The 14,867-nt window shown below is 61.6% G+C and overlaps 1 protein-coding gene across 2 annotated transcripts in view; it reads right to left on the bottom strand.

Annotated features, from left to right (window-relative positions):
• Positions 1–536: 536 nt before the first annotated feature.
• EEPD1 (endonuclease/exonuclease/phosphatase family domain containing 1) overlaps positions 537–14,867 on the bottom strand; it is a 75,857-nt gene continuing 61,526 nt past the window's right edge. The window contains exons 4-8 of one of the 2 annotated variants that reach the window (XM_045828558.1): positions 10,863–10,973; positions 8,132–8,266; positions 6,088–6,226; positions 1,457–1,651; positions 537–1,139 (exon numbers count right to left, since the gene is read on the bottom strand). In XM_045828558.1, the coding sequence (XP_045684514.1) occupies positions 940–1,139; positions 1,457–1,651; positions 6,088–6,226; positions 8,132–8,266; positions 10,863–10,973 (780 nt within the window). In that variant the 3' untranslated portion in view covers positions 537–939. The remainder of the gene's footprint in view (positions 1,140–1,456; positions 1,652–6,087; positions 6,227–8,131; positions 8,267–10,862; positions 10,974–14,867) is intronic. The other variant, XM_045828560.1, reaches the window with a different exon arrangement.

Genomic DNA, 14,867 nt, shown 5'->3' on the forward strand with positions numbered 1-14,867 from the left:
AGGGCCCTCCCTCGACACTCCAGGCTCAGCGTCCCGGGGACCTGGACGGAAACTCGGGCATTCCTCAGAGCCGGCAGAGGGCTGAGGATGGGCCTGGAAATTGGAGCCGGTGGGGAGGAGGGAGGAGGTGCCATTCTCGCAGAATTCTCAGGCTACGCGGGGGACCCTGCCCTGAGTGTCCCCGGCACGGTGGGTGGCACTCTGACGTAGAGGGTGGCCCGGCAGAGACACTGGATGAGGCAGGGCAGGCTGGGAGGGAGGAGACGATGTAAAGATTGTACGGTCTCGGCGGGGCTGGTGGGGGTGTAAGAGCTGCCTCTGTAGGGCAGGGGGGAGACAGGTGAGGAGGGGCTATTCCGTGTTTAGGACCCTCGAGCTGCCACCCTGCAGAGGCACCAGAATTGGGCACAAAACACCCCCAGCTGGGGGCCCAGTCCCCAGCTCTCCCCGCAATGCAGCCAGGCAGCTTCATCCCTGTTTATGTTCCAAAACAAAACTAAAAGTCGCCACTCAAATTATCTGAAAAGAGTGCTCGATCACAGTTAAAAGCTTTATGTAATGTGCAGCCAGAACATCACAGACCGGTGGTCAGGGAGGAGAGCTCCCAGCACTGCCCAGGCAGGCCTCGCAGCCCAGAACGCCTCGCACACTCCCTTCCAGCCTCCACGACTGTTCCCCGCGCTGCAACCCAGGTGTGGACGCCGGCCGCGTCTGCAGAGGCTGCAGGGCCCGAGATCAAGACAGTCCGGTTCTCCACTGGGCTTCTGATTCGGCCACTGTACTTCCCTCCCCGACGAGAGGTCCAGAAAAGTCCACAGGGAGGGCGCCCAGGTCGGGCCCGGGATGAAGAAGAAGGCAGTTCAGACGCTGCGTCTTCGCCAGGAAGGGCGACTCCCGCCTGTGCCCGGCGGTTAACGTGGAGAAACCGGTGGGGCGCCATCATCGCTCGTGCTTAATGTTGGCCTCACTTCGCTCCAAGGTGACCCCACTGCCGTTCCGAGGGCCTTCCCTCTTGTTCCCGTCCTTCTCCGTGTAGAACTCCGCCAGCACGGGGCAGTGCTCGGACGCCACGCCGCCCCAGGACCAGTTATCTGGAATCCAAGGGTTCGTGAGGCCTTCTCGCACCACAGCGCAGTGACCTGGAGGGGGGCAGGGAAGAGACCCAGACATCAGGGAGGGGCTGGTGGGCCCCCTGGTGGACGGAGACCGACACTGCATGGGATGCGCGGGCTCCCCGCCCACACGCCTCAGCTACCTGCAGTGCCCGCCAGGGGAACGGGAGGTCTAGCACGATGATCTCATGACCCCTGAACCACAGCCCTGCACATGCCGGCAGAGGAGGGGAGATACACCCTGACTCCGGCTCAAACGGCCTGGACCTGTCAGTGCACACAGGTCTCTCTTCCTTTCTTTCCGACCAGGAGAGGAAAAAAAAAAATAGCGACTTTGGCTTTACCTGTGAAGACCTTCTTGAAGCTCTTGCTGATCCAGATGTTGTCCAGACACCGCGAGCCCTGGGGGTTCTTGGTGCTGATGTTGGTGCAGGTGTGCGCCGGGACCAGGGGGTGGAACTTCTCCCTCCTCAGCAGGTCGTGGTCACTGCTGTCTGGCCCCTGGCCGAAATCCCCCAAAACCACCACGTCTTTTTCTCCTGCAAGAGGAGGGCAGGAAATCAGGAGTGGACGTTGTGGAGGGAGGTGACCACGGCCTCCTTTTATGTGGGACCGAGCGTCTGGGATTTGAAACCCTGGAGGTGGGGGTGGGGAGCGGGGAATGGTGAGGATGGCAGCATGGTTCCCCATCTCCAGGCTTTTCCAAATTCCTTGTGCAAAAGCCCCCAAACCTTGAAGAGCGGGTTAGTGACCCACGTGGAAATGGGGGCGGGGTGGTGCACCGGCCACCCCTCTTCCAGCTCCTGTGTTCTGAATCTCGTGGCAGGAAAAGGCCTAAGGGTCTTACTCAGAGATTTTACAAAAGCTCGGAGACATTTACGGAGCCCAGAGGAAAGACCCCGTGAAGACACAGGGAGAAAGAAGGTGGCCATCTGGATGCCAAGGACAGAGGCCCCGGGAGAAACCAAGCCTGCTGACCCCTTGCCTTGAACTTCTGGCCTCAGAACCGTGAGAAAATAACCTTGTGCTGTGTGAGCCGCCCAGCAGACTCACGCGGAGCCAAAGTGCAAAGCTTTCCTCTCTGCAGTATTTACTTCCAACAACCCCCCCCCCCCCCCCCCAACATGGTCTTGTTTACACCAGAGCAAAGGGCAGCGGCCCCAGCTGGGCTCGGAGCGATTCCCATCCACAGCCAGGCCACCGCCGCGTGGAGGGAGCCACGTGATCACAGGGAGCGGTGCTTCTGTCACGCCTCACAAGGATTCACAGACGAGAGCGCAAAATGCATCTGAGCCACTCAGCAAGCCTTGCTCCTGGACACAGAGGTGCTTCAGTAACAATGGCTGGAGTAAGAAAGCTAAACGGCAACGCCAGAAGCCACCAGCAGAGGGCGCCAGCGCACTGCAGGTGACCCTCCTCTGGGGGCTTAAAAGGGGGAAAAGGGATGAAAGGGGGTAACCTTTGGAGGCTCCATTGCGGGGCCAACAGAGAGGCGCCCCTCACACTGTCAGTCCGAACAACTGGCACCCACAGCAGAGTGCGCCTGAGCCGTCTGGAGAAATCACTGCCAACTTTCAACTGGAAAGCTGAGCAGAGAATACATACTGTTAGTGAGTCACACCTGGCCGATGGGCCAGGCCCTCTCTGCAGGTAGGAAGCTGGGGCTCCAAGAGGCTGACTGGCTCGCCCAGAGCCACCAGCTCTCACTGCAGCGCTGGAAAGAGACAGCCCTGCGGATGTGGGCAGCTGCTCATCGCCCCACCCCCGGCGCCTGCTGCAGGGCAGACCCTCCACAGACACGTGTGGGTCGAGCCAGTGAGTGAGGCCTGAGATGCCCCGGATGGAACCCAGGCGCAGTCTGGTTTTGAAAGGGAAGGAGAGGCAGGGGCTGCGTGTGTTGCCGGTCAAGGAAAACTGAAGGTTAGAAGAGACTGAGGCAGAAGGTGCCCTAGGACGGGAGAGGTTCTCACTGGGGCGCAGGCCCAGAGAACTTGGGGCCGAGATGACAATTCCAGATGCGGGAGGGATGCCAGGGGCCCCGGTCAGAAAGGCAGCTCTGTGCAACGTCAGAGGTGAAAAGAACAGCTTATACTTTCCTCTGCACGCAGATCAATAGCTCTTTTTTTGAACAGGCTCGGCCAGGATTCTTGCATCTCCCATTGGTTACACGGGCAGCGCCGATGTTGCAGAGACAGCTCTCGCCTCCGCGAACCCCAGCCGTGCAGAGGCCTGGATTCTCCCAGACGGCAACCCCCTGGGGCGGGCTCCGAGTTGTTTCCCTGGTTCCCAGAAGCGGAGGGAGAATGCTCGGGGCTGATCTTCTAGTGAGTTTACAGATTCATAAAACATCAGCGACAACCGCAGCAGCCGGACCCCACCAAGGGCAGGTCCTACGCAGATGTCTGGCATCACTCAGGGCCAGGTTTCCCTCGTGCTGAGTGAGCCCCATGGGGTCTGAGGGGAGAAAATGCTGCCAGGCAACTGGCGAGGCCCCTGTGGACGTGAACTTGGACGCACATTCCAGACACAGGCAGAAAGGCCCGGAGTTTGTGCATTGATCTGGCTGTTTGCTCTGCTGGGAGCCTGGGAGCTGGAGGCTTGGTCTTCCTCTTGGCCACACCGCCCAGGGCGATCGATGGGGCCCCTTGCACGCTGGGCAGGCCGGGCACTTCCCGATACCTCCAGTCCTCCACGCCCACAGTGAGCACGCAGTTAGCACACAGGGGGTGTGAGCCATTGCCCACGCCTGGAGGCCGAGCCATGTGGGGGGTCAGTAGCCCTTCGGTGACCTGGACGCTAACCTGCCCAGATTCCCAGTGCACACCTCACCGCTCCCTGGAGAACAGAAAGACACAGGGCGCACCTCAGGTCACCCGAGGAGTCACGACCTGGCGTCTCTGTTTCCGTGTGTAAAGCACAAAACAAAATGAAAACGAGGGAAAGCTGGAGATCGAACAATAGAAATGGCCACGGGTTTTAACAGCCATCAAATCACCCTCTGTCCCACAAGAACGACCAAGTGCAGGTAAACGGCTTCCCACCTAGCGGCCGCATGCTTAGCCCAAAGACTCAAAAACGTAAGTGGAACGCTGGTCACAGCACATCCTGGCTCAAAATGTAGGCCGCATCTAGTGTCCCTGGCCGTCGGAAGGTGGACACCACCCACGTGTCCACTGGCTGGTGGACAGGCCAACGAAATGCGGTGTGCGTCCAGGGCGGGGCAGGAGCAGGCCCACGGTGGCCTGTGTGGACAGCAATGCCCTCAGTGAACAGGAAGACAAGAATGCACTGTGTTTTGCGCGCCACCACTGCAAACCCACATCTGCTTCGCCCTGTACCCGGGGGCACAGTGGCTGGCCTGCAAAAGGGGGACACTCTGGCGCGGGCCACAGCTGGGAGGGAACGCGAGGACAGTCAGCTGAATGCAGGAAGCCAGGCGCAGAGGGACAGACACTTTAAGACTCTGCTCCCCCGAGGTCCCTGGAGCAGGGACATTCACAGAGACAGAAAGTAGGATGGTGGTCGCCAGGGGCTGGGGCAGGGGGTGGGAGCCAGTGTTTCCTGGGGACAGAGTTTCAGGCTGGGGCGGTGAGACGGCTCTGGGGATGGTGGGGGTGGGGGTGCTGCACCCCCGCGTGAGTGCGCTCAGTGCCGCTGACGTGTGTGCTCACAGATGGTGAAGACAGCACATTTGGTGTTATGGATATTTTACTGCCCTGGCCTGTGAGACCCGGTTGGTTGGGCGCCATCCCATAAATGGAAAGGTTGCAGGTTCGATTCCCAGTCAGGGCACATGCCTGGGTTTTGGTTCGGTCCCCCAATCAGGGCGTGCACATGAGGCAGCCGATTAATATTTCTCTGTCACATGAATGTTTCTCTCTCTCTCTCTCACTGCCCTCCTTTTTCTCTCTTTAAAAGCCCGGAAAGAAAATATCTTTGGGTGAGGATTAAAAAAAATCTATCTTTAAGGTAAGACTGTAGCTTGACAGATCATTTCTGTAGTTGGATCTTCATAAATCGACCACCTTGCGAGGGGCCAGTTTAACAAGGAAAGGGCTCAGAAAGAATTCTGGGCGGTCAGCCCTCACCCAGAGCAGGCAGCATTCTGGAAAACCAAGCTGGGCTGAACGCCCCCGCCCCCCGCCCCCCGAGTCTGTGCTGCCTCGGCGACTCTGCCTCCCAGCAAACCCCTAGCAGAACCCCTTCTGTGCTGCTGGGGGCTGAGCCCGGGGGCCAGAGAGCCCACCGTCCTGCTGAAGCTCCGCTCTTTTTCAGGTTCTCGGGGCCCCTCCGGTACTTTCCGAGTCCACACACACCTGCCCCACACCGACAGGCTCGGTCCTTGCACGGACAGTTCCCGACCCCCAGGCACCTCTGTGGGGTCAGCACCACCGGGTCCCCCTCCGGTGGCACCTGACGTGCAGCGGTGACCTGCCGGAGGTCTGGCAGCCACTGAAGGAGCAGAGAGGCCGGCCCAGTTTCTCTGAGGGTCCAGGCCCTCAGGGCCGCCTGCGTGCCCCCAGGGAGAAAAACGGCCCATCCTGCCTGCCCATCGGGGCTCCCCCACTCCCCCTGTCCCTTGTCACCAGCTGTCTCCCTTTCACAAGACGAGACAGGCCGAGATGGAGGTGGCGCCGTGGCACGGCCCAGGTGGCTGAGCCCCGGACGAGCTGTCCCGGGGGAGGGTGCCAGCTTTGCCCCCTAGCGCTTTCCCTCACAGACCGCCTGAAAGCCACACAGCTGACACCGTGGCCCTGGCACGCTAGACGCGCAGAGACAGAGAGGTCATCATGCACAGGGCGTCCAGGTGCCAGCAGATGCTGGGGCGCCACTGTCTCCCGAACCCGTGCCAGGCACTGCAGCTGACCCGACCACTGGCCTACGGGATCAGAGCGCCACACGGGGAGGCCACCCCGCTGGCTGCCCCACAGGAGTGGGAGTTGTGGCCCGGCCATGGAGGAGGACCGTTTCCCACCTTTCAGCGTCTCCTGCAGGGTCTGGGCGAAGCTGGCCGCACGGTGGCTGTCGCTGTGGTTCTTGCTTGGATTCTCACCCCCAGGGAGGGGCAGGGCCGCCAGGTGAAGGTTCACGAGGGTGACGTCATGACTTCCCACCTGGACACGAGGAGACACAGGAGCAGGGGCAGACTGAGATACTGACCACTTCCAGTATCCTCACCACCCACTGGCGAACAGCTTCATGCACGGCGTCGACCACGGTGCACACAAGGCTGCCGCCGCCCTGGAGGCGAGCGAGGCGAGGTGAGGTGGGGCAGCCCCCCACAAGTCTGTTCGAGGCACCTACAGAACGGGGACCCACAGCACCTCCCACTCCCCCTGGGGCACACCTGAACGTGTCGGGGTTTTGGTTTTCCTCATGAGCAGCTACAAGAGGAGGGCAGGTGGCTCTAGCCCTGTGGCTAGTTAATGAAGGGGGGAGGGGCCCCTGGGTCCCCTGCCTGGACCCCCTGCTGGGACCGGCCTCCTTTCCCTCCCCACGCACATCCCGCCCACTGGAGACCACAGCACCCTGGGGCTGGCTTTCACCCGGCGTGCGGAGAACCAGAGCTGGCCGAACGCCGGCCACAGAGGCTCTGTCCCCGCTGGGGACCCTGGGGTGCAGGTCCCCTGAACTCCGCAGCATTGCTCAGCGGCCTGGGGTTGCACAACTCGGACTTCCGCTCGTCATGGCAACAAACACTAAACACTGCCAGGAAGGGAGGCATGCAGGGGGGACCCCCAGGAAGCGGCGGCTGCCAGTTCCGTCTTACAGATGTGACCCTGCTTGCTGCCACCGCCACCCAGCCCGAGGGCGCTCTGCAGCTGCGGCCCCGACCGCAAAGGGAAGGTCTTCGGGCCTTGGGCAGGGAAACCCCGCGTGGGGAGCCCAGGAAGAAGCCACACCTCTGTCCTGTGCCACCTGCTCGCCTAGAATGTGGCAGGAAGTAGAAGAGGCTGATTGCTTAATGCAGAGGATGTGGGCACTCACCCCTGACTCGAGGGCCCCCCTTTTACGGACCTGCTGCCCTGCTGGGCCAAAGCCGGCATAGCCGCTTTACCTAAAACAGGGCCCCGGAGGCTGTTAGGAGGGTTTAAAGGGGGCACGTGGCTGGTTCCCATGTCAGCACCACAAGCACAGGCCCCAGACACCCCCAGGGGTGTGGGTGCGCCCATGGAATGCCGGCAACTCTACAGCCACAGGGGCGGGAAGGGCGCAGGCCCCATCCGGGGCTAACCCAGCTGCCTCCAGCACACAGTAGCCCAGCTCCCTCCCCCTCGAGAGTGGAGCCCCGGGCCGGGCAGAAATGGTGCTGGGGTGTGGGGTGGCCCTCAGCTCCAGAGCTGTACCGGGGTACAGAGAAAGGGGACGTCCCCGACGCCCAGCAGGCGGCTTGCTGGGCCCTGAGACTTCCCGGCTAAGTGCCACGGGGACAGGTCCATCGAGGGCCCTCTTGGCGGTCCGTCCTGCTGACCTGCGTCTGAGGGCCTGCCGCCTGCTAACACCGGCCAGGGCGTCCGGGGAGCGGGGAGACCGTGCTGCTCCTCACCAGGTGGGACAGACAGACGGGCTCTGATGGGACAGACCGGCACGCGGGGGAGGGCGGGGGCTGATCGGGGGATGTCCTGGCCCCACAACCCAGCGGCTCCCCCCAAACTCCCTCCAAATCCGAAGGATCCCTCGAGACCGAGAGTCCTGGGCCGTACCCCAGAAATTCTGTAGGCCTTGGGGAGGGTGCAGGGATCCCCGAGTTTAGAAAATCTGCCCAGGTGACTGGGACGTGTGTCAGGTTTCGGAGCCAGCACCTGCTGCCCTTCCTGCCCAGGAGGCGGAGTCATCAGAGCTGAGGTGCCCCAACCCCTCTCCCTCCTGCACTGGACCAGTGCACCAGCCGAGGGCCACCCAGGACAGAACACGGCCGAGGCCAGCAGGCAGGGCCTCTCTGGCCCGCCGCTTCAAAGGGCACTTTAGTTTTTCCTTTTTAGAAGAAGTGGACTTTCATGGTGACTCGGAGCGGGTACCTTGAACCGCGCGAGGTACGGCCTGGGGCCCGAGGGCTTCCCGTGCCCGTTGCCGGGCGAGCTCTCCTGTGAGGTGGCGTCTCTCAGCTCCACGCCGGCCCAGGTGTCCCACAGGAACCCCAAGAAGCCGGCCCCCTGCAGGAGGAGAGGGGCGTTAGCGTGGAGAGGAGCGGTCTCGGGGCTGGGGGCGGAGGCAGGAGAGGCTGGGCTGTGAGGTTCCACTGGGGCTCACCGGCTGCTGCTGCAACACAGGCACAGCCTGGAGCCACGGCCTGGTCCTTCCTGCTGCCCCTCCCCCCAGGCCGCTCACACTGCCAGTTTCCTGGTTTCAACAGTGTTCTGTGCAGCCGGGGTGCCTGGGCACTTCTCTGTGTGTGGGTGCGAGGTGGGGCGAAGCCTGGACTGTGCACAGGGGTATCATTTTAGTCACCACATCCCAGGAGGCGGCCCCTCCCACTCCTAGGGGCCGGATGACTCAACTGCTCTGAGAGGCTAAGTAACTTCCCTAAAATCCCCCAGCTGGTAAACGGAGGTGCTGAGACTGAAGATGAAGTCTCCAGCACCCAGGGCCCGGCACCTGGGAAACGCTCAAGAAGTGTCTGCAAGATGGATGGACGGAGGTCCGGGCTGCCAGCCCCCCTGTGGAAGGGGTCAAGGCCCTCCGAGGGTGGACAGGGCCTCACTTGGGGGTCTAAAGCCCGGGAGTGGGGCGCTGGGAGGGCCGGGGAGGGGGTGGATAGGCAGGGTGGCATCAGCAGGCCCCAGGGCATGGTGCTGACCCTGGCCACCCCCACAGTCTGGAGGGGGACCCTCTGCCTGCCTCTTGCTGCCGCTGCCCCCTTGCATCAGACTGTGGACAAATGAGTTCATCTTCCTCGCCCTGCCTGCGGTCACTGTAATGGCCCCTGCAGCTGTGGGGTGAGGGCTGGAGGGGCGGCTGAAAGATGCCCAGGGTGGGGGGGGTGCATTTCAGGCCTGGGAGAGGTGCGGCCCTGCGGCCACTCTGTGGGGTTTGTCGACGCTGAGACAAGCACTCACGACTTAAAGATATCGTCTGGGAGACCCAGACGTGTTTAAATGTTTTTGGATTACTGCCCCTATTTAAAATTCAGGAAATTTCACATGAAAATACATATATCTGCACCTTCTGAGGAACCGAGTGACTTGTCCTCACTGGGCCCACACCCCCAGGGGGTGGGAGCTGGGGGAAGCAGCAGCTAGAGCCCCCAGCCCCACGTGGCCTGGCTGGCTGCGGCCTCTGGGTGCCCCCAGGCCCCTCCCACGCTCTGTGGATGACACATTCCAGGGCACACTATCTTTGAAATCCTCCAGCCACCCTGTGAGGTGAGGAAGGGGCTCTGTTCCCATTTCACAGATAAGGGAGTTGAGGCCGAAAGGCTGCAGTGGCTTGAACTCAGGCCTCCCTGCAACCGCACGCTACTGTCCGATGGCCCTGGCACCCCAACCTGGGGCAGGGTTTCCTGTCTTGTCCCTGCAACAGGCTGTGAGCCCCCCGCCTGGCGGGAGGGGCTCTACAAGGCTCGGGTCGGGACCCCCTGGGCTGACAAAGAGTGAAAACAGGCCGGGCCGGGCTGCAGGGTCTGCTTTCCTTGCCGGTGGGTGGGGAGCTGGTGGACAGCGCCTGGCGCGCACACACTGCCCTTTCCAGCGACCAGCTGAGTAGACGGTGACGGAGCGTCACGGGGAACACGAGAGCCTCGTGCGCCTGCGTGCATGCGTGCGGAGTGCTGCTCACGGCAACGACAGAGCCAGGAGCTGCGATTCCCGTGTGGACGGAGGAGGGACCCCGGGGCCAGGGGGGTGAGACCTAGATCCATTCCGACTCAGCTCTGCCCCCAGCCCGCCCTGACTGCACCAGGCTGCCACCCACAGCGACCGCCAGTGCTCTGCAACATAAAACCCAGAGCAGTAAGACCTACAGCATGTTTTCTGAGCAGCAGCTAAAAAGAGAGTTTACAGTCAATAAATGACTGGGCGCTTTTCATCCAGCACGCATTGTCATGGAAAAGCCCCAAATCTCAGTATCACTCACGTAAGTACGATGCAGATGCACTTTTAAGCATGTTTGGCATATTGGAGGTAAAAAGATAACATCTGCATGTACAGGAACATGACGCGATGACACAGTTTCTAATTCACGATTCACAGCCGAAAGTCTGTGTCAATGTCTAAAACGCCACCGATACTGAACTTTCCAGATGAGAAAAACTGATCCCGGCGTATGACATGCAAGAGTGAAAATGTGTACAGACACCCACCTGGGGGGTACTTAGGAAAGGAAGTTCAAAATCAAAACCTGCTGGAAACGGCCACCATTTCCACACGCACAGTTCCTACCACTGAACGCACGGATTGGGTGCCTGCAAAGCTTTCAGTCCGTGAACCTCGGGCTTCCTCCAGCAGGCTGGCCGGGGCAGGCGGTGGGAAGAGAGTGTAAGGACCAAGGACAGAGATACCCTGTCTGCCGCCTTGGCTCCCAACAGGATTTCTCCCAGGGCCCCAAACGCCCCTTCCCCTCCCCCTGGGCAGCCGTCCATTCCCAGTCTCAGCACGGACCAAACCTTGGGGCACTCTGAAATGGACGGCGTAGATGGGGGAGACGGCAGAACTGCATCAGGGGTGTCAGCACGGGAAAGTGCTGAAGGTCGGTGAGGAGGGAACAGGGCGCATCAGTAACGGGGAAGGTAAGTCTGCGGACGGACGAGGGTACCTTCTGGAGCGGCGTGGACGGCGTGTCGGCGACCACGGCCTTCCAGCAGCCCCGGGGCCCCTTCCACTTGCGGATGTTGGGCAGGATCGGCTGGTTCAGCTCCGCACAGAACTGCAAAGACAAGAGCACGTGTTTGGTTGGTGTGTGTCCCCCCCAGGGGGCGGCCGGAGGAGCCAGACAGTGCGTGGTCCTGACTCACTGGCCCAGACCACGAAATTCTGGAACCACAAATTGCAAAGCAAACTGCCCCTCTATGAAAAGCACAATTATCACCAGGGGACTCTCAGTGCCTTCCAGCACAAACAGTGCAAAACGAGCTGCCAGCATCCTTTGCACCCCTGTGACCCAGGGGATGCAGGTCCCAGCAGGCTGTAGCTCAGCACCAAAGGCAGAGGAAAACAGACTGCTATGTAGCGACCTCTCCTCCTGGGGGGTGTGGGGGGAGGTTAACTGAGAGGTGCGGACATCGCCCCTGCCCCCGATTCACCCTGCGGCACCCCATTGTTCACCCCAGTTTGTGTCTGAGAAGGAAGCCCCGCTCTCCTGGATGGCTTCTTAGTGCTTCTGTGAGTTCCACTAAGGCGGTGTGGGAACTGCAAGGCGATTTCACCCGAGGCAAAAACCACACAGCCAGTGTAAGATGAGGCGTCAAAAACGGGGCGCCTCACAGCTCCTCTACCTCATGCCCCCAACGCAATGCAACCTCTCAGCACCCCTTCCTTCCTTCCTCCCTCTCTCCCTCCCTCCCTCCTTCCTTCCTTCCTTCCTTCCTTCCTTCCTCCCTCCCTCCCTCCCTCCCTCCCTCCCTTCCTTCCTTCCTAGAATTCCTCGCCCAGGATACGTTTACTGATTTTAGAGAGAGAGGAAGGCGGGGGGGAGAGAGAGACAGAAAGAGAAACATCCCTCAGTTGCCTCCCACACGAGCCCCGACCGGGGATCGAAGCAGCGACCTTTCGGTGTACAGGATGACACTCCGACCAGCTGAGCCACCTGGCCAGGGCTTGGGGTTGGTTCCTAGGAGGGGCCCCCAGAATTTGTCAGATTTGGGCTCCATTTTCGAGACACTCCAACAGCTGGTACCAGCCTTTCCTGGGGACGTGGGCTCGTCCCTTGCTTTCGGCGCCTGGACCACAGCATGTGGCTCCCTTCTGGGAGCGTCACCGTGGCCTCTGCAGTGAGCTGCCCTGAACGGACCGCCGCCCCCCCCCCCCGCCCCAGCTCCGCCCCGGAGGCCCCCCAGCGGGGCCTGCAGCTCAGATCCACCCCCCCCCCCCACCTTGTGAACTGTATTTCCACCCTTGGAGCCACCCTCCCAGCTGCAGGTCTGTCTCCGTAGAACCACAAACGCGGCAGGTCCCGAAGGACCACGCCATTCCCCTCCCACTGCCCTGCCCACCCGCTGGCATCTGCATCCCTCCCCCTGCTCTGCTGCGTCCCTCTCCCACCACGTCACCATGTCCCACCTCCCCTCCCCCGCACTCGGCCCAGCCCACTGATTCTCCCGTCCCAGCTCCCGTCTGCAGCTCCTGCTTGATGTTCTCCAGTCCCGCCGCTGTGGCCTGCAGCTGCCTCTCTGCCCATCGACCGACTGGCCACGCTGACGCACCGCCCGTCAGCCAGCAGCCCCCTCTGGGGGATGCAGCTGCAGAGCACCTGCTCTTGCCCAGGTTCCCGGGTGGCCCACCTCCCAGAGCTCAGAGACGCCAGAGTCTACTGGCCTGGCCTGGGCCTCGTGGGGCTTACACGGCACGAGGGGAGAGGAAGCACAAGCGAGGACTCAGCCAGTCACTTCCACCACGACACGCCCTGCGGAGAAAGTGGGACTGGGCCAGGCGGGCGGCGTGCTGGGCGGCCCACTGTAGCTACGCATCTCGCTAGGAGTTCTCCTCCTCCTCCAGGTAGGTGGGTCGGGTCTGCCTCTCCCCAGCAGGGGACGCTGTAAAGCAGGGCCTGTACCCGAGTCACCTTCACAAAGCCCACCTGGCACAGAGCTCGGAGCCCAGTGACGCCCTCCAACTGCACGCTGGTGAACCAGGACATGTCTCAAGGTCACGCAGGACAAACCAAAGCGGGGAATGGCTCCTGGGAGCTAATGACTGAAATCACTGCCTCCATTTCCAGCCGCCTTGGAGTTTGCCTGGGAAGTGTTCTCCCTGGGGCGGGGCCTCCAATGCTGGCGGTGCCAGCGGCCGTGGGCCGTGCTGGTCCCGGTGGGGGCTTTGCCCTGCTGCCTCCCCTGGGCTGGCTGGTGCCGCCAGCAGCCACCCTCGGACAGGAAATGAAGCACTGTGGAAAACACAACTGGAATTTATGGACTCCAACTTTAGGGATCCAGAGAGAAAATGCACTTCACAAAGGGCCTGATTGCCCCCCGGGGGGTCATTAGGGCAGAATCCGAGAGTCACTGAAAAGGAAAGCAGCTCCCCACTGCCCACCTGGGCCGCACTGTTCTCCACACGGGGGGGTCCTGCACCCAGCTGCTCACCAGAATCTCCCAGCATGCACCGGGGAGGCTCTGTTTTTGCAAAGCCCCCCAGGGAGATCAGGCAACCAGCCAGTCAGGGAGGCCCAGCCTCCGACGCCCACCCACGGTGTGGGGACAGCCACCTGCAGGCAGCCAGAAACCACCTCATTCACCGTCCCAGGACCTTCTCACACCCGAAGACAGGTGACTCCCCCGTTCAGGCCCCGAGTCCCAGCCCAGCTGAAAGGGCCCCATCCCAGGCAAGGGCACTCTGATGGGGAGGGTCCGCCATGAGCTGAGGTGACACAGGACGACACTGTTTTCCGTGTTCACATTCTTAGAGCTGTCCCTGGGGGACTCGAGAGGTGCCGGTCAGAGCTCAACCAGAGTCACCTGGGAACTCACCAAACCTGCAAATTCCCAGGCCCCACCCCCCACAGGAACTTACTGGACCAGAGTCCCCGGTGACCCTGTGACCTGCCCTCTCGCAGTCCCTCCAGCTGACTCGGATGCCAGCTCAAAGTTGGTGTTGGAGGATGAAGGGAAGACAGACCCCTTTCTCTGTGGTTTATGTGTAAAAGTCCTTCCCTCCCAGGGAAACTCGGGGAGACCCGAGGGCCCATAGTTCCTGACACGGCTGGCTGCGGGTACTTGTGCCCTGCAGCCCTGCTCCCCAGCCCCTCCCGCAGCACCCCACCCCCTCCTTCTGCGTTTCCCACGTGCTTGGGGACCATGAATGATTTACAGGAGAAAAGTGTCGGCGGCTGAAAGCATCCTGTGCCCAGAGGTTCACGGTCAGCGTTGGGTTACAGTAGGTGTTTCCTCCTATTGCTGGGATCGGAAAAGGAGTTGCCGGCGTGGTAACTCGGTGGACAGTGTGCACGGCAGGTGTCAGCAGGCCTGAGGAGGGGGGCGCCGTTTAGGGCCTCCTCCTCAGGGTGGGGTCCCCAGGCCCACCGCATCCACCGCGCCGCCTGGGAGTCCGTACAGAATGCGTGGCCTTGGGCCGCACTGGGATCTGCATTGTCCCAGGGTCCCAGGGTGACGGGCAAGCTTTGGAGAAGCCCAAGTTCAAGGTTACACAGCTGGAAGTGTGTCTCCTGCCCTGTGCCTCAAAGGGGCGGGCCCGCCCGCCACAGCGAACCCTTGGATCCTCCCTCCTGAACATTTCCAAGGAAAACGAAGGCACCCTCTGAGAGCCCTCCCATCTGAGCTGTTTTATGCGGAACAGCTGGTTCTCGAGTTTTCTGCTTCGCCCACACAGCAGAAGGAAGACATAGTGCTCTCATAAGTCAAAACGGCTCGCCAGGGTACACAGGGCGGAAATGAAAAGGCGGAGGGGCGTGAGGCTGGAAACGGTCTCCCAGGTAACAGTGACCCGCTCACCTGAATCCTCCTGAGCCCCCCTCCCCCACACCACCTGTGCTTCTAAAATCCCAGAGGCTAACCCACTGCCGGCCTCTGTCAGGCTCACATCGGTTCTCGTGGATAAAACCCCAGATCTGCAGACTCCACCCCAGACCAAATGGGAACCTCCGAGG

This window comes from Phyllostomus hastatus, unplaced genomic scaffold (assembly GCF_019186645.2).
Source record: "Phyllostomus hastatus isolate PE091 unplaced genomic scaffold, TTU_PhHast_1.1 phas_scaffold_78, whole genome shotgun sequence".
Lineage (NCBI taxonomy): Eukaryota > Metazoa > Chordata > Mammalia > Chiroptera > Phyllostomidae > Phyllostomus > Phyllostomus hastatus.